The sequence below is a fragment of the Saccopteryx bilineata genome, chromosome 6 (assembly GCF_036850765.1).
Source record: "Saccopteryx bilineata isolate mSacBil1 chromosome 6, mSacBil1_pri_phased_curated, whole genome shotgun sequence".
NCBI lineage: Eukaryota > Metazoa > Chordata > Mammalia > Chiroptera > Emballonuridae > Saccopteryx > Saccopteryx bilineata.
The window spans coordinates 113,374,916-113,396,870 of NC_089495.1; the positions used below are offsets into that span (position 1 = coordinate 113,374,916).

Genomic DNA, 21,955 nt, shown 5'->3' on the forward strand with positions numbered 1-21,955 from the left:
TGTTGGCATGGATGAGGAGACACTGGAGCCCTCATACGGTTCTGGTGGGAATGGAAAATGGTTATACAGCTTAGGAAAACAGTTTGGCAGTATCCATCAATGGAATTTTTTTTTTTTTTGTATGTATGTATGTGACAGGGAGAGAGACAGAGAGAGGGACAAATAGGGACAGACGGACAGACAGGAAAGGCGAGAGATGAGAATCATCAATTCTTTGTTGTGGCACCTTAGTTGTTCATTGATTGCTTCCTCATATGTGCCTTGACCAAGGCTACAGCAGAGCAAGTGACCCCTTGTTCAAGCCAGTGACCTTGGGCCCAAGCTGGTGAGCTTTGCTCAAAACAGATGAGCCCAAACTTAAGCTGGCAACCTCGGGGTTTTGAACCTGGGTCTTCTGTGTGACCCAGACTGATGCTCTATCCACTGCACCACCAGCTAGTCAGGCCATAAGAAGAAATTTAGTACTGACTCATGCTACAACATGAGTGACCCTTATAGAAGTGAAAGAAGTTGAGCAGGAAAGGTCACCTATCGTATGATTCCACTTATATGAAATGTCCAGAATAGGCAAATCTGTGGAGACAGAAAGTAGACTAGTGGCTGTCAGGGGTTGGGGGAAGGTAGGGAATGCAGACTGACCACTGGTGGGTCACAGATTTCTCTTGGGGTGATGAAAATATTCTGGAATTAGATTGTGGTGATGATTGCACAATTTTGTAAGTATACTAAGTCACTGAACTGTACACTTTAAAATGGTGAATTGTGTGGTGTTTTAATTTTATCTTTTTTTTTAAGGGTGAATGATGACATAGTGCCTTGGAGCAGGGAAGGGTGTGATAAATCACACTTGATGGGCTCTACTCCTCTCCATAAAGGAGCAGATTGAATTGCCTTACAAGTTAAGGATCAGCTTACCTCAAAAGAGTATACTGGCTCCTGTTCTGTGGAATAAGATTTAATTTAGTCACCCACAGATATAGAAGGAAATAAATCCCATCAGTTCAGTTAAGCCTTTTAACAAGTCATCACTCATCCTTTTGAAGATTACACCTTCAGCTTTCAAATGTAGGAGATGTGAGAATAAGAAGGCCAACCTGTAGCCCTTGTTATTATAACATTGCAAAGTAATGCAAGTGGGTACTATCTTTATATAAAGAGTTATACTAATACTTAAGTGCTACATTTTTATAGTCACCACAAATTGTAACTAATGGTATTGTGTTTATCTAACACTTTGTTTGAATTGTGGAAATATGTACTGCTTGGCATTACCCAGGTTTTCCATGTGTTTCAACCATAACTAGAGCAGTTTCTTTTCTGTAAGGAATTGCTAAAAGCTGTTGCATCAGGAATTTTGGAAATTCTACAGACAAGATAATCAGGGAGGATTGATGACATGTTGACAGAAAGCAGGCAGCCGTAGTAATTTCAGTGGATCAGTCACGTATTTTATATGTCAGTTACTTTGTACAAAATACAGGTAGTAACACGACCAACAGATGACATACTATCAGATGCCCTGGGCTACACTTCAGAATAGTCCATTTCTTAATAAATTTCTGGAATGCCTTCACAATATTACACAGAGGGCAGGGGAGGCAGTTATTATATATCCCTGGAGGTGGAGGTGTTTTGTACCATCTTTATTAACTCAATTTTACCTTACCAGGAGCATAACCCCTTAATAAGACATATCTTCTAGTTGCACATGTATAACTTTTATACATCCTAGACTACATAAATGAAAGTTAATATAATGTATATATAATATATAATGTATAATGTATATAATATAATGACATGGAGAGAGTTGGTGCCATATAAATTAGAAAGTAAGTTTGAGAGTAGCAGTTATTTGGGGCACCAAGATGGCGATGGAGCAGGCAGACGTACCAACTTCCACCTCCCAGAACCAAAGTGGACTACAACTTAATTTTAAGAACCATCATCTGGAAAAACCAACTTTGGACTAAACTAAGAGGACTCTTTAACCAAGGAACACTGAAGAAGCCACACTGAGACTGGTAGGAAAAGTGGAAACGTGGAGAGGGCTGCCCAGCTCCCGGGAGTGAACAAGAGCTTGGAGGGACTCACGCGGCAGGAAGTGAGTTTAGCAGAGAGGGGAGGGTCCTGGACTCTAGGAATGAAGCCCCAGCCTGCAGCCCCAGAGCCTAGAAGAGGCATACAGACAGTATTTAGCTGCAAAACAAGTCAGGATACTGTTTGCAGGAAAGAAACAGATTTCTCAGACCCAGGATTCTTCTTAAAGGGACGGGGTAGAAAACCTCTTTCACAACCACTCACCCGAGGCTCCGGGGGATGGGGAGAGATGAGAGGACCAGAGTAGCAGGAAGAGAGTGTAATCTAGGAGGCACAGGGAGAAACACTTTGAGGGACAGCCCACCCTGACCCCTGGGCTGAGTCACTCCCCAAATATAAAGTGAATATTTTCCCTAGAACCAGCAATACCAGCAAAGGGAAGCAGGACACCATCCAAACAAGCTTTTCCACGGCACTCAGAGCAGAGACACTTAGAAGCAGGGAGCCATCAGGAATACAGTATTGAGTGTCGAAGTCTGAGCTACAGCGCCCCCACCCACACTGTTGAGTGCTAGCAGGAGGGTGGGCGGCAGCAGGACGCTAAAGCGCTGTCCTGTCATTGGGGATGAAAGCCAGGGCTGGCTGCCACTGAGGCTCGACTTGAGCACAGACCCGCACGGTCGGGCAGATGCGGAGGGCAGCCGTAGCAGCAGAAGGGGTGCACAAAAGTGGTCCGACCCGCGCCTGCCGGCCCGGCGAGCGAGAGCAGTCCTGTCTGCAGTACTGTTTGCAGGCGCAAATCGAAACACAGGAACCAGCTGAGACCTGCGGCTGAGCACAGGAGTGCAGGCCTGCCCGCAGGGCCAAGGCTTGCAGCCCAAACATGTGAATGCAGTCCCACCTGCAGGGTGGAGCAAAGGCCAGTGCTGGCCAGGGCTAGCAGCCCAGGCACATGAGAGAAGTCCCACCCTCAGGGGAGGTGTGAAGGCCAGCCAGCCAGCTGGCCAAGGCTTGCAGCCAGGCACGTGAACACAGTCCTGCCCACAGAGGCAAGGCGGAAACCGCAGCGACTGCTGCACCATACTGGCACCCACAATGCCCATACCCAAACACCCGAGGCAGTGGCAGAGGGGGTGGCGGGCCTGCAGACAGACCACACCTAGGGAAAAACACAGGCCACACCATCAGACTCCTGTGGCCACACCCTTCTTATACACAGACAAAATGGGAAGGCAGAGAAATGCAGTCTAAATGAATCCAGAGAAATCCCCAGAAAAAGATTTGAATAAGACGAAAATAACCAAATTACCAGATGCAGAGTTTAAAATAATGATTGTTAGGATGCTCAAAGATCTTAGAGCAACAATGGATGGACATAATGAGCACCTAAATAAAGAGATAGCAAGTATAAAAAAGGACATTGAAATAATAAAAAAAAAAATCAGTTAAAAATGACAAATACAATATCAGAAATGAAGACCACACTGGAAAGAATTAAAAGCAGGATGAATGAAGCTGAGGATTGAATCAGTGATTTAGAGGACAAGATAAATGAAGTCATGGAAGCAGAGCAGCAAAAAGAAAAGAGGCTCAAATAGTCTGAGGAAACTCTAAGAGAGCTCTGTGACAACATGAAGAAAAATAACATCCGCATCATAGGGGTTCCTGAAGGAGAAGAGAAAGAACAAGGGATAGAGAATCTGATTGAAGAAATCATAGCTGACTACTTCTTAAATTGATGAAGGAAAAAGTCACACAAGTTCAAGAAACACAGAGAGTTTCATTAAGGATGAACCCCAAAAGGCCAACACCAAGACACATCAAAATTAAGAGATAAAGAATAATTAAAATACAAAATTTATTTACAAAAATTAAGAGATAAAGAATACTAAAAGCTGTAAGAGAAAAGCAGTCTATTACCTACAAAGTAGCCCCCATAAGGATGACATCTGACTTCTCAACAAAAACATTAGAAGCCAAAAGGGAATGGCAAGAAATATTCAAAGTAATGCAAAACAAGAGCCTACAACCAAGACTTCTCTATCCAGCATGGCTATCATTTAAAATTGAAGGAGAAATAAAAAGCTTCTCAGACAAAAAAAAAAAAACTCAAGGAATTCATTACAACCAAACCAATGCTACAAGAAATGTTAAGGGGCTTGCTGTAAACAGAACAAAGGGGGGGGGGGAATTTAGTAAAAGAGGAATGTAGATTTAAAGAATAAAATAGCAGTAAACAACTACATATCAGTAATAACCTTAAATGTAAATGGATTAAATGCTTCAAGCAAAAGACATAGGGTAGCTGTGTGAATAAGAAAACAGGACCCTACATAGGCTGTCTACAAGAGACACCTCAAAACAAAAGATGCACATAGACTGAAAGTAAAGGGGTGGAAAAAATATTTCATGCAAATGGTAATGAAAAAAAAACCTGGGGTAGCAATACTTATATCAGACAAAATTAGACTTTAAAACAAAGGCTATAGGAAGGGATAAACAAGGTCACTACATAATGATAAAGGGAGCAATCCAACAGGAAGATATAACCATTATAAATATGTATGCACCTAATATTAGGAGCACCTAAATATATAAAGCAGATTTTAATGGACATAAGGGACGAGATCAAAAGCAATACTATAATAGTAGGAGATTTTAATACCCCGCTAACATAATTGGATTCATCCTCAAGAAAGAAAATTAGCAAAGAAATAGCAGACTTACAGGACACAGTAGATCAACTGGATTTAATATATAGATATCTTCAGAACCTTTCACCCTAAAGCAGCAGAATATACATTCTTTTCAAGTGCTCATGGTACATTCTCTAGGATAGCCCACATGCTAGGATACAAAGCGAGTCTCAACAAATTTAAGAAGATCAAGCAACTTCTCGGATCACAGTGGCATGAAACTAGAAATCAACTACAATAGAAAAACTGAAAAACACTCAACCACTTGGAAACTAAATAGCATATTATTAAATAGCAAACAGGTTAACAATGAGATCAAGGAAGAAATCAAAAGTTTCCTTGAAACAAATGAAAACATACAACAACTCAAAATTTATGGGACACAGCAAAAGCAGTCCTGAGAGGGAAATTCATAGCACTACTACATTAAGAAGCTAGAAAAAACTCAAATAAAAAATTTAAGCCTGCTCTAAAGAACTAGAAAAAGAACAGCAAGTAAAATTCAGAAGTAGTAGAAGGGAGGAAATAATAAAGATCAGAGCAGAAATAAATGACATAGAGGCTAAAAAAACAATACAGAGGATCAATGAAACCAAGAGCTGGTTCTTTGAAAAGGTAAACAAGATAAATGAACCTTTAACCAGACTCACCAGGAAAAAAAAGAGAGAGACTCAAATAAATAAAATTAGAAAATTAGAGAGGAGAAGTAACAAATGACACAACAGAAATACAAAGGACTATAAGAAAATACTATGAAGAACTGTATGTCATAAATTAGACAACCTAGGCAAAATGGACAAATTCCCAGAAAGATATAATCTTTCAAAAATCAATATAGAAGAATCAGAAAACCTAAACAGACTGATTTCATCAAATGACATTGAAACAGTTATCAAAAAACTCCCAACAAACAAAAGTCCTGGCCAGATGGCTTCACAGGTGAATTTTACCAAATATTCAAAGAAGTACTAACTCCTATCATTCTCAAGCTATTTAAAAAAATTCAAGAGAAAGGAGGACTTCCAAACTCATTTTATGAGGCAAGCATAATACTGATTCCAAAACCAGGCAAAGAAACTACAAAGAAAGAAAACTATAGACGAATATCCCTAATGAAATTAAATGCTAAAATTCTCAACAAAATATTAGCAAACTGGATCCAGCAATACATGAAAAAAATCATACATCATGATCAGGTTGGATTTATTCTAGGTGACAAGGCTGGTACAATATCCACAAATCAATCAATGTGATTCAAGACATAAATAAAAGAAAGGATAAAAATCACATGATAATATCAGTAGATGCAGAAAAAGTATTTGATAAAATCCAGCTTGCATTTATGATCAAAACTCTCAGCAAAGTCAGGAAACAGATATCATACCTCAATATGATAACGGCCATTTATGACATACCCAAAGCCAACATCATAATCGATGGGCAAAAATGAAAAGAAATCCCCTTAAGGTCAGGAACAAGGCAGAGGTGCCCCCTTTCACCACTCTTATTCGATGTAGTTCTAGAAATTCTAGCCACAGCAATCAGACAAAAAGAAGAAATAAAAAGCATCCAAATTGGAAAAGAAGTAAAACTATCATTATTTGCTGATGATATAATACTGTACATAGAAAACCCTAAAGTCTCAGTCAAAAAACTACTGAACCTGATAAATGAATTCAGCAAGGTGGCAGGATATAAAATCAATATTCAGAAATCAGTGGAATTTTTATACACCAACAATGAACTGTCTGAAAGAGAAATTAAGAAAACAATCCCCTTTACTATTGCAACAAAAAAATAAAGTACGTAAGAGTAAATTTAACCAAAGAGGTTAAAGACTTTTACTTGGAAAATTATAAAACATTGATAAAGGAAATCAAGGAAGATATAAACAAGTGGAAGCATATACCATGTTCATGGATAGGGAAAATAAACATCATTAAAATGTCTATATTACCCAAAGCAATCTATAAATTCAATGCAGTTCCTATTAAAACACCAATGACATACTTCAAAGATATAAAACAAATATTCCAAAAATTTATATGAAACCAAAAAAGAACACAAATAGCCTCAGCAATCTTGAAAAAGAAGAATAAAGTGGAAGGTATCACACTTCCTGATATCAAGTTATACTACAAGGCCATTGTACTCAAAACAGCTTGGTACTGGCGTAAGAACAGGCATATAGATCAATGGAACAGAACAGAGAACCCAGAAATAGACCCACACCTATATGGACAATTGATATTTGACAAAAGAGGTAAGAGCATACAATGGAGTAAAGACAGTCTCTTTAACAAATGGTGTTGGGAAAATTGGACAGGTACTTGCAAAAAAATGAAACTGGATCACCAACTTACACCATTCACAAAAGTAAACTCAAAATGGATTAAATACTTAAATGTAAATAAGTTGTGAAACCGTAAACATCTTGGAAGAAAGCATAGGCCGTAAACTCTCCAATATCTCTCGTAGCAATATTTTTGCTGATTTATCTCCACGGGAAAGTTAAATAAAGGACAGGATGAACAAATGGGACTATATCAAACTAAAATTTTTTTGCACAGCAAAAGACCATGAACAAAATAAAAAGACAGCCCATACAATGAAAGAACATATTCACCAATACGTCAGATAAGGGGTTAATAAGCAAAATTGATGAAGAACTTGTAAAACTGTACACCAGGAAGATAATCCAATCAAATAATGGGCAAAAGAAATGAAGAGACACTTCTCCAAAGAGGATATACAGATGGCCAGTAAGCATATGAAAAAATGTTCAACATCATTAATCATTTGAGAAATGCAAATTAAAACCACAATGAGATATCACCTTACATCTGTCAGAATGACGCTCATCAACAAAACAACACAGAATAAGTGCTGACGAGGGTGTGGAAAAAAGGGAACCCTCCTGCATTGCTGGTGGGAATGCAGACTGGTGCAGCCACTGTGGAAAACAGTATGGAGATTCCTCAAAAAATTAAAAATGGATCTGCCCTTTGACCCAGCAATCCCACTTCTAGAAATATATCCTAAGAACACCAAATCACTGATTCCAAAGAAGATATGCACCCTCTTGTTTATTGCAGCATTGTTTACAATAGCCAGGATCTGAAAGAGCCCAAGTGTCTATCAGAGGACGAGTGGATTAAAAAGCAGTGGTACATATACACAATGGAATACTACGCGGCCATGAGGGAGAAGGAAATCTACCTTTCACGACAACATGGATAGACCTAGAAACTGTCATGCTAAGTGAAATAAGCCAGGCAGAGAAAGAAAAATAGCATATGACCTCACTCATTTGAGGAACCCAATGAACAATATGAACTGAAGAACAGAATAGAGGCAGAGGTGGGATCAAAGGGACCAGAGGGAAAGCAGTCAGAGGGAAAGTAGAAGAGAAGATGGGATCAGAGAAGGGAAAGAGGTTAGTGAATTTATATACACATAACAGCATTATAGAGAACAGGACAACAAATCCTGGAGGGAAGGGGGGAAGGCTTTGGGGGAGGGGGTATGGGAGGGGCCGAGGGGAATAAGGGGATGGGGGGGAGATATATTCGGTGGGACACTTGAATCTGTGTAAACACAAATTAAAATCATAAATAAAAAAAAAGAAAGTAGAAGTTATTTAAACCAATGAAGTTGTATGAATATCATTGTAAGGCCAGTGGCCCCCGCCATGGCCATGCAGGTTCTCGTTGGATTCGGCAAAAGGTAAAGGAATTGTGGAACTGAAGGATGGTGGGCCAGTTTGTTTATTAACGACAGGTGAGCAAACAGGGAAGACTGCTTCCCTCTCACTCAGGGCTCCCCAAAGTCCTGAGACTCTCTGGACTCACACCTGGACTCATTTTCCAGACTGAACCTCCAGACTCTCTCTCTCTCCCTTCCAACAAAACAGGCTGGGGGGGGGAACACCCCTTCTCTAGCAAACAGTCACCCCTCCCCATGGCAGCGGGCAGTCTGCAGTTTGCAGTATGCTGCCCTGAGGGCAAGCACCTCAGCCTTCCACAGACACACCACACACACACACACACACACAGCACTGCCCCAATACAAGCGAGCAAACTTAAAAACATTTGTTTATCCAACAATCATTTAAAGTTATTTAGGTAAGGGTTAATAGGCAAAAGCCAGTTAAATGAAGACGTTATTGGGCAGACAGCAAATTTCATAAGTATCAAGGGTGAAATAATATGACTAGAGCCATGCATTCTTCAGTATTACCAATGTACCTTGGTCTAATTCAATGAGAAGTTAATAAAAGTTAGTAACAATTCTATTTTACTTTTGTTTTGTCATCTCAAAAATCAGATGTTTGTGTATAGTCAGCAAATTAATCAGTGATTTGTTATGAATTTGGTGATATCTTTATAATTTTAGTGATTATTGAAGCTAGTTAAATATGGAAAGAATTTGAACTTTACAGATGGCAATTGTTTATCTAATTGTAATATAGTAATTTGATTCTAATTTTTCTACTCTTTATTATCTTTTTATCAATATTGAGCATACTGTTTTGTGAATATTTATTGAGCACACTGTTTTAGGCACAAGAGATAAAGAGGTACATGTTATTTTCCCTGCTGATGAAAATTTATGAAGTAGTTATAAAAATATCTTTCTCATAAGATTTTTATGAAGTCACTGGGTATATGTTTAGTGAATATGGGTATTCCTCTCATATTTTCAGGGATTTGTTTCTCTTAATAGTGTTTCTGAACACAACTCTTGCTGTTTGAAATAGATAATGGTATTAGTTTTCTGTTGCTGTGTAACAAATGACCGCAAGCTTAGTGGCTTAACGCTGTCATAGCTCCCAGTTCTGCGGGTCAGGGGGCAGAGGTCATTTAGCTGCATCCCATACTCTTGCTTCCCACATGCCACTCAAGGTGTTGCCCAGGCCATGGTCTCATCTGAGTTTTTCTGCTTTACACCTTTGTTGGCAGAATTCATAGTTTTTCTTTTGTGGAATGAGGGCCCACCTCTGTTGGGTGTCATCTACAGAACACCCCATCTTCCAGAGGCCACCTTCAGGTCCCTGCCAGGTGGGCCTTCCAAACATGGCACTGGCTACCTTAGGCCACCAGGTTTCTGAGTGAGTTCTGTTGGACACCCAGGAATTACATGCCTCTAACATAACTACTGATGGAAGTGACACCCATCACCTTCGCCATACCCTGTTGGTTAGAAGCCAGGCACTGGTCCTCCCACAGACAAGGGAGGAGATTTTACAAGGCGTGAACGGGAAGAGAGGATTATAAGAACCACTCAAGCTGTGTTAACATTTAAAGTCACTTTATGTTCCAAATTGAGAATTCCTGTTTGTCACTGTTGTTTTATGGGTTAGAGATTTTTACCAAATTAGAAATACTTGTCTATGTTAATTTCTGGAATAAATATACATATATTAAGAGAGAAAATATGAATGTAAGGCAGAGGAGAATATCTGTTTCTACTGTCCACTGTGGTTCATCGTTAAACACTTCTGGATACCATAGGTTTGGAATCATAAGAACTACTCCAGATACTAACAGAGAGTGAAAAGTCAGAATGGTCTGTACACACAGACTAGTTCAGGAATGTGCTTTTTTCTACCTTGCTGTCATTTTGTTATCCTAATCACAGCAGACATGCATTGAATAGCAGGCCTTTATGAGCTGGGATGGTACTGCGCGCCCATCTTTGCTTGGAGTCTACGAGGCTCGAAGGAGATTGGAATCACGCTCTGGGAAGCACTGCACAGACCGTGTACATAGTCCAGACCTGAAGGTCTGGTGTTAAAACTAGCCTCGAATTCTATATCACCTATCAAATAATGTAGTTGAAGAATTCTTTTTAGAAAACTATTGATTGTCACCTGAGATCCAAAAGTTGTTTTTAGCACTATAACCATCTCTTGTTTCTGATGTGCATATTGTTCCTAGCCTTCTTATTTCACTCAAAAGTCTTATCTTTCAGAAACGTTGAGCATCACTGTGAAAAAATTATGTAGTGTCCATATATCTGTCATTTCATCAGTCTGTTGTTCTGTCCATTAACCCATTCACCAGATAGCTGTTGAATTCCTGTTGTGCTCCAGATACTATGCAGAGTGTAGACATGCACAGATCATTGTGTCCTTGCCCATAGGGACATTTCTGTTCTCATGCAGTTTATAATATTCCACTGATTGTCTTTAAAATAAATTTAAGCTAAATGCATTTTTATATATGTAGCTAGAAATAAAGAAAGGATGTACTATGTACTACTTGGAGTATAATCAGTAAAAGTGATTATTGAGTCGTTCCACATTTAACATGCAGTTAATGAGTGCTTACTCCACATTAGTCCCCCTTCTAGGTTAAAAACTGAAATAGTCACAGCAGTCCCCCCTCTTATTTATGGTTTCACTTTCAGCAGTTTCAGTTACCTGGGACCAACTGCAGTCCAAAATAGTAAATGGAAAATTACAGAAATAAACAATTTATAAGTTTTCAAGTGGTGCCACTCTGAGTAGCATGTAGACAGCACCAGCCCATTAGCCACTTAGAGCCACTTATCAAATAACCTGCCAAGTGTCCCTGTGCTTGTGTTTCAGTAACCCTGTTTTACTTAACAATGTCCCCAAATCCATTCACATAACTTTGATTATAATATACTGTTATAATTATTGTTTTATTATTAGTTATTGTGAATTTTTTACCATGCCTAATTTATATATTAACATTTTTCCTAGGCATGTGTGTGTGGGAAGAAAACAGAGTAGACACAGGGATCGGTACTACACACAGATTAGGAGTCCTCCGTGGGGGCAGCTGTAATGAGCAACCAGCCACTTGCTACCTGCCCAATCCTGGTTCTGTCTCCAATTTGGATGGAGGAAGATTATGTGGTTGGAAAGGGCTATAGCAAATGAACATTAAGGGGCCTCAACTTGTCTGAGTTCTAAGGAGAGTTAGAGTATCCGCTAAGGTCCCACCATGCCACTTCGCCCGGTCCACTAGAGTGTCATTTATATGGTATCACCGATATTCTCCAACTCAAGGAAAGTTTCTAATAGCTGTGCCAGGTTTAGTATTGGGGACTTTATGTTGCTAGTCAGAATAAAAGAGAAATTGCAAAAGTTCTTGACTCCTTGGTTTTTGAGATCACATCAGCACACTACACATCGAAGATCTAAGAAGTGGAACCTTTTGTCCACCTGATCAGTTTCCTTCAGGAAGAAGAAAACTTCAATTTAAAAGGAAGGGGATGTAATAATTTCAGGGCTTAAAATGAAATTCCATCTTTAATTTTTCCCGATGAATAAGTGAAATGGCAACAAGAACTTAATGTTAGGTTGAATTAGCAGGAATTTAGCCATTTGTGGTCAAACAGCAATGAAATTGCAGGTTGTAGTCTGTCATAAACTTACAAACCGCTGATGAAAGGTGTCAGGTAGGTATAATTTATTGAGCATGTCTTGAGGTATGGAAAGGGTGCAGTACTGAACGCAAACCTGTAATTAAAGAACAAGACCCAGCGAGGCGTGTGTCGGGCCAGAATATCTGTGTCCGGGTTGGGATGTTGGTGTAAGGCAGACACTGTGGCCGTTCAGAAAACTGCATTGCACACACCCTGATGTCTCTTTCTACACTTCTGAAAGGTCTTATTCTTATTACTCTGTTTATGTGGGAGCTCAGTTATGAGTTGATGAAACTAAGGAACTTAGAAATTTTTTTAACTTAAATACCTCTATTGAAGTAGGCCTCCTTTTAAGACAAAACAAAATTGTATTCAGCTTGAATCTAAACAAAATTAAACTCAGCTCACTGCAGCAAAGGCTGCCAAACTTGTTCTGGCAGATCACCAGGAGAGAAAGTTTCAAAGACAGAGCCCGTAACTATGCGCTGCCAGCCTCTCGCCCTAGGAGAGGCTTCTATCATCAATAGCAGGAGACCGGTATCAGTGGGGTATCACCTTAAAGCAGCCAGTTATATTCTATTACAGAAGATATGATCATACCCTGGTGGCTTTATATAAGAAAGATCACCAGTGGCCCATTAACATGCCAGCATAACACAAAAGCTGACAGATCCCTTTTTTAAATAAGACAGAGTATACAGAACTGTAGATAGGGTATAAATGAATTCTAAGAGACCCAACCCTTGGACTAAATACTTAGTTATTCAAAGTTTGTTATACCAGAATTTGACCCATAGATGGTTCTTGGCTATTTGCCTTTGGTTCAGTTACCCCTTGCATATAAACAGGGTATAAAGCCTGTCTCTACCTTCCCACGCCCTCCACTGCCCCGAAGGCACTTGTTGGCAAGAGGGTGTGCAGGCACCTCTCCGAGCCCAGGCAAGGCCACTGTAGAGCATCAGGGGCTTCGGCCCCCCCAGTCTTTATGTTCTTATGGTGCTGCGTGGTGGCGGCACCTGTGCCTGGGGTGAAGTAGGAACGATCCTGCTCTGGTTACTGCAGCAGTGCGCCCTCCAGCACTGTGGCCACCGGGAGTCCAGAGACCATCCTCCTGCTGCAGTTCCCCATTACTGGGGTCCTACCTCCACAGTGGCCCGACACGGTGCAGGACCAGGAGGGAGAGGCACGGCTCTTTCCTGCAAGGACAGAGTTGCAAGGTGCCCACCTTACTTCCAATCATATCTTTTTTTGTAAAAAGGGTATAGTGGATATAAGGATACTGTTCAGCTCTGCCCTGACACCCTCATGTACACCAGTCTGAGTGTCCCAGCATGCCCTCTTTTTTTAAGAGCTCCTTGGTCCAATCCAGCAAACACTCGTCTACAGATGTGGGGCACACTTAGAAAGGAATGGCACTGTGACTTCATCATTAAAGTCGCTGTATAATGATGTAGGACTTAGCATGTGTTCTAAAATTTGCCCCAGCACTGTGTCTCGTTAATGCTTGTTCCTTAATAAGTTCAGTAGCATTTGCTTATCTAGTTTATAGATTTGTGGTGAAGATTATACTTTATTTTCTAGTGAGTTAAAAGATATATTAGGCAATGATTATCTTAGTTGAAAAACAAGCTTCAATTTATTTCTCAAAAAGTTTGAATGTCAGATAAAGCATATGTTAGAAGACAATAGATTATTCTGTGTCAGATTAGATTATTTCAGAAAAGTGAAAATGTTTAAATCATAAATGTGTCTTTCAAGGATAGTTTTTATGACTAGCTTTGTCGTGGCAGTGTCAGCACAAATGCATGTGCTACGGGAAGCTTGTGCGTTTGCAGTTGGGCAGCCCTCCTTCTAACCAGTCAGAACACATCTACGCTGCTCACAAAAATTAGGGGATATTTCAAAATGAATATGCAGCGATAAAAAATCCCCTAATTTATGTGAGCAGTATATTTTCAACTGTTAGAAAAACACAGTATTCAGAGGAAAAGAATTTTCCATTCGAGTATTCTTGCATGAAAACTCCCATGGCCTTTCTTATAATAAGCACATAATTGTCCTTAAAAGAGAATGAATTCACTCCGTGCTGACCCAGATCTCCTCCTCGGCTACTGGTGACCAGGCACTGCAGACAGGCTGGAGTAGGTATGAGAGTCCACCCCTGGTGCCATTTCCATCTCCTGCCACTGCGTCTGCGGTCCTCTGTATGTTTCTGTCACAGACACGAATCCCAGCAGTGACATATATGCACAACAACTAGGAGTCAGGTTTGGCTTCCCGAAAGCCTATCCTTGGCTTGCAGATAGCCTCTGCCTTGCTGTGCCCTCATGCGATCTTCCTCGGTGCGCCCTTCCTCAGTCTTGGTCTTCCTCGGTGTGCCCTTCCCTGGGTCTTCCTCGGTGCGCCCCTTCCTGAATCTTCCTCTGTGTGCCCTTCCTCAGTCTTCCTCGGTGCTCCCTTCCCTGAGTCTTCCTCGGTGCGCCCCTTCCTGAATCTTCCTCTGTGTGCCCTTCCCTGAGTCTTCCTCCGTGCGCCCCTTCCTGAATCTTCCTCTGTGTGCCCTTCCTCAGTCTTCCTCGGCGCTCCCTTCCCTGAGTCTTCCTCGGTGCGCCCCTTCCTGAATCTTCCTCTGTGTGCCCTTCCTCAGTCTTCCTCGGCGCTCCCTTCCCTGAGTCTTCCTCGGTGCGCCCCTTCCTGAATCTTCCTCTGTATACCCTTCCTCAGTCTTCCTCGGCGCTCCCTTCCCTGAGTCTTCCTCCGTGCGCCCCTTCCTGAATCTTCCTCTGTGTGCCCTTCCTCAGTCTTCCTCGGCGCTCCCTTCCCTGAGTCTTCCTCGGTGCACCCCTTCCCTGAGTCTTCCTCGGCGCTCCCTTCCCCGGGTCTTCCTCCCCGCGCCCCTTCCCCGGGTCTTCCTCGGCGCTCCCTTCCCGGGTCTGCCTCCGCGCGCCCCTTCCCCGGGTCTTCCTCGGCGCTCCCTTCCCCGGTGCTCCCTTCCCCGGGTCTGCCTCGGCGCTTCCTTCCCGGGGTCTTCCTCGGCGCGCGCCTTCCCCGGGTCTTCCTCAGTACGCCCTTCCCTCGGTTTCTCCCCTTCAGACACCTGTCCCACAGTTTCATCTTTGGGTAATCACTATCTTAGGGGCTCCTTCTCCAAACACAGTTATGTGCTAAGGAACTGTGATAGCGACTTCAACATAAGAATTTTGAGGGGACACAGTCCAACACATAACCATGTATAAAACGTGAAAAAAAAAATACTAATATTGTGAGTGACATGGCTGTCTTGGGTGGAATGTCAATGGAAACATTCAGATGTTCACATGTGCTCCCATTGTGCTCTCACTCCTAATACGCAACTGGTGTCGTGCTTCTCTCTCGGCAGGCCTGGCAGCTGCGGTTCAGCCACCTGGTGGGCTATGGTGCCAAGTACTACTCCTACCTGATGTCCAGGGCAGTAGCCTCCATGGTGTGGAAGGAATGTTTTCTACAAGATCCTTTCAACAGGTACATCAAATGGGGGTAGGACATCAAATGTGCCCTTCAAGTGCAGTAACCCCCACCCTACTGGATCCAAAGTCAGGCTATGATGACTTTGCCCCCCCCCCCCCCCGAACTAAGCCTGACCCCGAGCTTGCACCCACCCAGAGTGCAGCTGCTCCCCTCTGGTACGGCTGGTGGCCTGCCGTCGTGCCTGCAGGGGTCCTGTGTGGAGGAGCTCAGTGCTTCTGCACCCAGCATGCCAGGCTGCTTTGTGTCCACCTTCTCCGGTGGGTCGTCAAGTTCTCTAGCCTCTCCTGCTCTCAGTCCCTCACTGATGTCAGTACTTTGTTATTTTGACTGTCTTTATTGTCATTATGGGCATCTGAACTTGCCCACGTGAGGAACACCTCATTTCTTCTGTGTTGCCTAACAAAGGACTTGCTGCTTTCTTCATATGAGAGCAGCACCCCTGGAAGCTTTTGTGATTGACCTTAGCATCCAGTTTGTTCTAGAAATTTCCCCCTGTGCCTGACTTAGAAGCACTTTTCCTACCCCTTACAAGATAGTGACAGTCCAAAAAGGGGGAACTAGTCCAGCTGCTGCCACTTGTGTGGGTACCTACCTGCCCAGCATGACTTTCCCTGGCCAGGCCCTTGTAGGTACTCCCGTGGGAGAGTTGGTGGTTCAGAGGCCACAGCCTCCAACTCTGCTGGGAGGGCTACAGGAACACGTCTGTGTGTACACTCCTGGCCTCACCCAGAGCACGGCTCATCAGATTGGCCCGTGGATGTGGCGAGGTTTAATGAGGCCACGAGTAAATTTCAGCCAAGGACAAGGAGGCCCACCCCTTCCTCCACAACAGAGGCAGGACATGGGAGTGGGGGAGCAAGGCCTGAGCAGGTTATCACAGCCCCTGTTGAGTAGACAGGCACAGAAAGCTCCCATTGCTCCTCCATTGGGCCTCCTCCTGACAGCAGGAAGCGAGGGAATTCGAGTCCTAGTTTTCCAAGTCCTTAGAAGGAGCTTCCTTTGAAAGCAAACCACTAATTATGATCTGGTCTGATAGTCACTGAAAGTATTTTATCTCCTCACCACACAAATATAAATACATCTCCAAATATCAGGCAGCCTTCGTGGGTGACTATTATCTTGACTGTTTTCACATGGTTTAAGATGGACGACATCTTAAATTTCAGGAGGGCCCTAGAGTTTTCCTCCCACACAGTTATTTTACCTCACAGCAGCTTTGGCAAAGCCGGTGTGTTTTATAAAAGGAAACTGAGGTCAGAGAGGATAAATTATTTGTTCAAGCTTCACAGTTCACAGAGTGGAGTAAGAGAGTACTCCAGGTCTGCTCGTTCCTGGCCCCCTCCCTGCCCACGCCCTGCCCACTCCCATGCTCTGCCCACTCCCTGCACACGCCCTCGCCTCCTCACACAGTCGGACCTAGCTTTGGATTTTCTCAGCCATTAATAACAACATTCAGTTCCAAACCTTTTGAACTTGAACTTGATGTAATAGAATTTTTAAATATTTTACAGCTTGGTACCCACGTGTTATTTTGTCTTCAGCCCTTTGCACTTGCAAACATTTGGTCTGCTTTTCAGATTTTATTATTTTCAAAAGATCTAAAGCCAAAATTGGCTACAATAAATCAATTTGGGGGTTATATTTCTTTACTGGAGATTTCTATAAAATAGACAAAATATTGTCTTGTTTAAAGGACTTTACTAGAAAACCACATACTATTAAATACATATATTTCCAAGTATTTATACCTTGTTTATATATGCATTCTTGCCTAGACATGTAGTTGCCATAGTTTTATAGACATGTAAAAGTAAGCTAGTAAAACTACTCATTAGACCAGAAAATTTTTAAGTTCTGTCAAAAGATCCTTTTTGATCCCACTTTTGAAAACGAAGTAGGCTGGAAGTTGACATCAGGAAGCCAGGAAGCACACAGCTGAGCGAGAGGACCGGAGCCTGCCTGGGGCAGGGGTCTGACTCCTGGGGGAGCAGTACACAGTGGTGGGAGGGGCTGCCAAGCCCCCAGGCTGGAACCAGGCAGGGCCTGTCAGCTGCCCTGCTTCCTGAGGAGGCCCAGCCTTCTGTCCACATTTGCTGCTTTGGGGCACACTTTGCCTTAGCTCTCACTGCAACCCAAATTAGCATTTGATATGAACATATTTTTGATACAGTAGCACTGTCAAAAAATTCCAATTAGAGATTGTGTTCATAAAATTGCCTTACATAAAGATGCTACAGGCCTGACCTGTGGTGGTGCAGTGGATAAAGCGTCGACCTGGAAATGCTGAGGTCCCCAGTTCGAAACCCTGGGCTTGCCTGGTCAAGGCACATATGGGAGTTGATGCTTCCAGCTCCTCCCCCTTCTCTCTCTCTCTCTCTCCCTGTCTCTCTCCCTCTCTCTCCTCTCTAAAAATGAATAAATAAAATAAAATAAAAATAAGTGCTTCATGGTATAAGGCAGGGGTCCCCAAACTTTAAAAAAAAATGCTACAGAAATAATGGAATGAAAACATCAAACTTTATTTAGCTTATATTAACATAGTGTGTAGTCATTTGCATTAAAAGAATTGTATTTTCCATACAATAGAAGTAGTGCTAAATAGCTTGTCTCCAGGTGTTGTTAATTTGGAGACTTTCTGTTTATAAAAATTCTTAAAAATCTGCCTTTGAAGTGTTTCAGATAGTATTCCCTGTAGACCCTCACTGCCCAGGAGTGTCCGTAGATGAGAAATAGCTGCTTCCGCCTTCGCTTCTGCTGCCCACACAAGCCAGAGCAGCTCTCTGCTCCCTCTGCTCTTATCCTTGGCCAAGGTCTCCTGGGGTCATTAGTGCTCTCCTGCCAGCTTTTTTCCTTCACTTTTGTTTCCGAATGTTATTTTTCTCTTGTCAGGTGCCATCGAGTTCTTTTATGAAAGTAAAGAACAGCATAAATTATTTTGAATCTCCCTAAAGATGGAGAACAGGATATAATCTTACCTGTTCTGTAATACATAAATGAAATAATCCTTTCTATGAAGAAAATTGCTTGCTACGAAGCAGCTAAAAATATAGTTAGCCTTTTACAGTAAATACAGTGTGTCCATAAAGTCATGGACCCGTCAAAGGAAAGCAACAAAAGACAATAGAAATGTGAAATCTGCACCAAATAAAAAGAAAACCCTCCCAGTTTCTGTAGGATGATGTGGCAGCATGTGCACATGCACAGATGATGATGTAACACCATGTATGCAGCGGAGCAGCCCACGGCCATGCCAGTCGAGATGTGGACGGTACAGAGGAAAGTTCAGTGTGATATGTGGCTTGCTAAATTCAAATGCGTGACCAAAGTGCAACGTGAATATCGGTGCGTTTATAATGAAGCACTACCTCATAGGAATAACATTACTTGGTGGGATAAGCAGTTGAAGGAAACCGTTAGTTTGGTGGAGAAACCTCATTCTGGTAGGCCATCAGTCAGTGACAAGTCTGTAGAGGCTATACGGGATAGCTACCTAAGGAACCCTAAAAAATCTGTACATGAGCCCACATTAAACTGCACTGAATAGGTATGAAACTGGGAGAATTTTCCTTTTATTTGGTGCAGATTTCACATTTCTATCGTCTTTTGATGCTTTCCTGTGACCGGTCAAAAAAGTGCACCGTGACTTTACGGACACACTATATATTGTCTTACTCATTGGATTAATTCAAAAATTGGAATTGGATTTTCAGAAGCAAAGAAATAAAGAGCTGAAATGTCTCGCCTGACCTGTGGTGGTGCAGTGGATAAAGCGTCGACCTGGAAATGCTGAGGTGGCCGGTTTGAAACCCTGGGCTTGCCTGGTCAAGGCACATATGGGAGTTGATGCTTCCAGCTCCTCCCCACCTTCTCTCTCTGTCTCTCTCTCTCTCCCTTTCTCTCTCCTTTCTAAAATGAATAAATTTAAAAAAAATTTTAAAAAAAAAGAGCTGAAATGTCTCATGGTGGCAGGTTTTCTGAGCACAGAATTGGGGTGAATTCTTTTGGGAAACTCCAGATGAGTGTGAATGGGGTCCAGCCGGCCGTGCTTGCAGGTGCCTGCAGCAGTCTCTTGTCTCCCCAGGATGACGGGGGAGCGCTACCGGAGGGAGATGCTGGCCCACGGCGGGGGCAGGGAGCCCATGCTCATGGTGCAAGGTAAACCAAACCGAGAACTGGAACCTTTTTTAAGGCTTTATGGGTATATGTTTTGAGTATTAGCCCTTTGAGCAGGGGTCCCCAAACTACGGCCTGCGGGCCACATGCGGCCCCTGAGGCCATTTATCCGTCCCCGCTGCACTTCTGGAAGGGCACCTCTTTCATTGGTGGTCAGTGAGAGGAGCATAGTTCCCATTGAAATACTGGTCAGTTTGTTGATTTAAATTTACTTGTTCTTTATTTTAAATATTGTATTTGTTCCCATTTTGGTTTTTTTTTGTTTTGTTTTGTTTTGTAGTTTTTTGTTTTACTTTAAAATAAGATATGTGCAGTGTGCATAGGGATTTGTTCATAGTTTTTTTTATAGTCCAGCCCTCCAACGGTCTGAGGGACAGTGAACTAGCCCCCTGTGTAAAAAGTTTGGGGACCCCTGCCTTTGAGTTATGTTTTTGATTATCTAGAATGAAAGTGGTTTCATATTTCTCTGTATTTATTTTTTTCTTTTAAAGAAATAATGCTTCAACTTTTTGTGAGAATCCATTTCACTGTATCCTAAATAACAAGTTAATTGTATCATATTTCTATTCTAATGTTCATTTCAATTTAATTGTATTCCAAATAACCAATTGTGATTATGTTTTATTTAGATGGCAGGATAGAATTTTAGGCTTTAGATTTTGAAATGTTACACTCTAATAGGAAATTGTTAAATTTGTCATAAATTTGTCATTAATTATCAGAAAATTTTTCATTAGATTAAAATAGATTTCTGTATATTTCTTTAGCCAACAGAACTCACTTATTTCTTATTCCTTTCTTTCTATGAAATCTTAGCTACACATTTGCTAGAAATTCCAGACATCAAGTTGGACTTTTCACTCATTGAAAAATTAGAGCCTAATTCTCTGAGGCAACACCATACTTGTTTTCCTATGTACTTTTCTGGTAATTTTTAAATTCAAGTATTTTTATTGAAAGTATTATTGTAAATGGAAGTGACCATCATGATTTTTTATATAATGTTCTCACAAATATTTCAAGGAAGATGTGAATATTATTGGATACTTTCAGTATATTGACAATTATATTTGCCATTGACCCCCCTCCCCTGACTATCTGATAAAAATGTCATTTAGAAAATAACTTCCTATATTAGTGAAGTATTGTTTTCATTATAATAATTGAGTGGGCCCTAACAGTAATAGGTCTGACATGAATGTTTTCTTGCCTAGATCTCTTTAGTCCAATGCCTGTTGCCCCTTTCAGCAGAGCTCCAGATCCTTCTCTTCAGCTATTCATTTAGATCAGCAGATATTTATTGAGTGCTGATTACGTGCCGGGCGCTGTTACAAGTGTTGAAGGTGAAGGAATGAAAGTCTAGAAAAGCTTGGCTCTGGTGGAACTCGTGGGATTCCATCAGCTTACGCAGGAAAGTACATTCGTGCAGGCTTGTCTGCCCAGCGCCACGGCAGATCTGCAAACACACCAGCCGGCCCAGACAGACTGCAATTTTTGTCGCATCTGTCCTTTGCTAGCAACACTTCAGCTTCCCACAAGTGGGTTAGCCTGGGGAGTTGACCTCTCAAGATAAAGAAGGCTTTCTAATGCCACTTGAGTTTTGCAGTTGACCCTGTTGAACTCGACTATTTCCAGACCCCATTTTAAATGTTTTTCATGTAATGAACGATCTTCTAGCAACCCTATGAGGTAGGAATTGTTATCCCCATTTTACAGCTGATGAAACAGGCCAGCTCCTGATCTGTCATGAGGCAGTGAGTAGAAGAGCCAGGATTTGAACCTATGACTTCTGGCAGCAGAGAGCAGGATCTCTCTCCATCTGTGCTGTCTCACATGTTTGTGGGACAGACACCTAGTGAAGGGTGTGGACTCATGTGAGAGTGAAAGTAATTGGCTTATAATAGTACGCAACAGATAGTTTCAATTGTGTGCTTTTTAGCTGGTGGTTTGGTGCTCAGCAGAGGTGCTTCAGGACTGCTCTGTTATCTGCGTTTGCCCAGTAGCAGTGCTTAGCTTGTGCTTTTCAGACCAGGGTCTAGTGCTCTCTGCACATAAATATTAGCTTACCTGTGGTTCGTCAAAAGAAACACAAATGGAACCTTTTTCAGTGTTGGTCTTTTGGCTGGTATATTTTTCTACTC

General features: G+C 41.9%; 1 protein-coding gene across 2 annotated transcripts in view; it reads left to right on the forward strand.

The window, feature by feature from the left end:
* Positions 1-21,955, forward strand: part of MIPEP (mitochondrial intermediate peptidase) — a 175,907-nt gene that overhangs the window by 130,922 nt on the left and 23,030 nt on the right. The window contains exons 17-18 of one of the 2 annotated variants that reach the window (XM_066236844.1): positions 15,514-15,635; positions 19,723-19,796. In XM_066236844.1, the coding sequence (XP_066092941.1) occupies positions 15,514-15,635; positions 19,723-19,796 (196 nt within the window). The remainder of the gene's footprint in view (positions 1-15,513; positions 15,636-19,722; positions 19,797-21,955) is intronic. The other variant, XM_066236845.1, reaches the window with a different exon arrangement.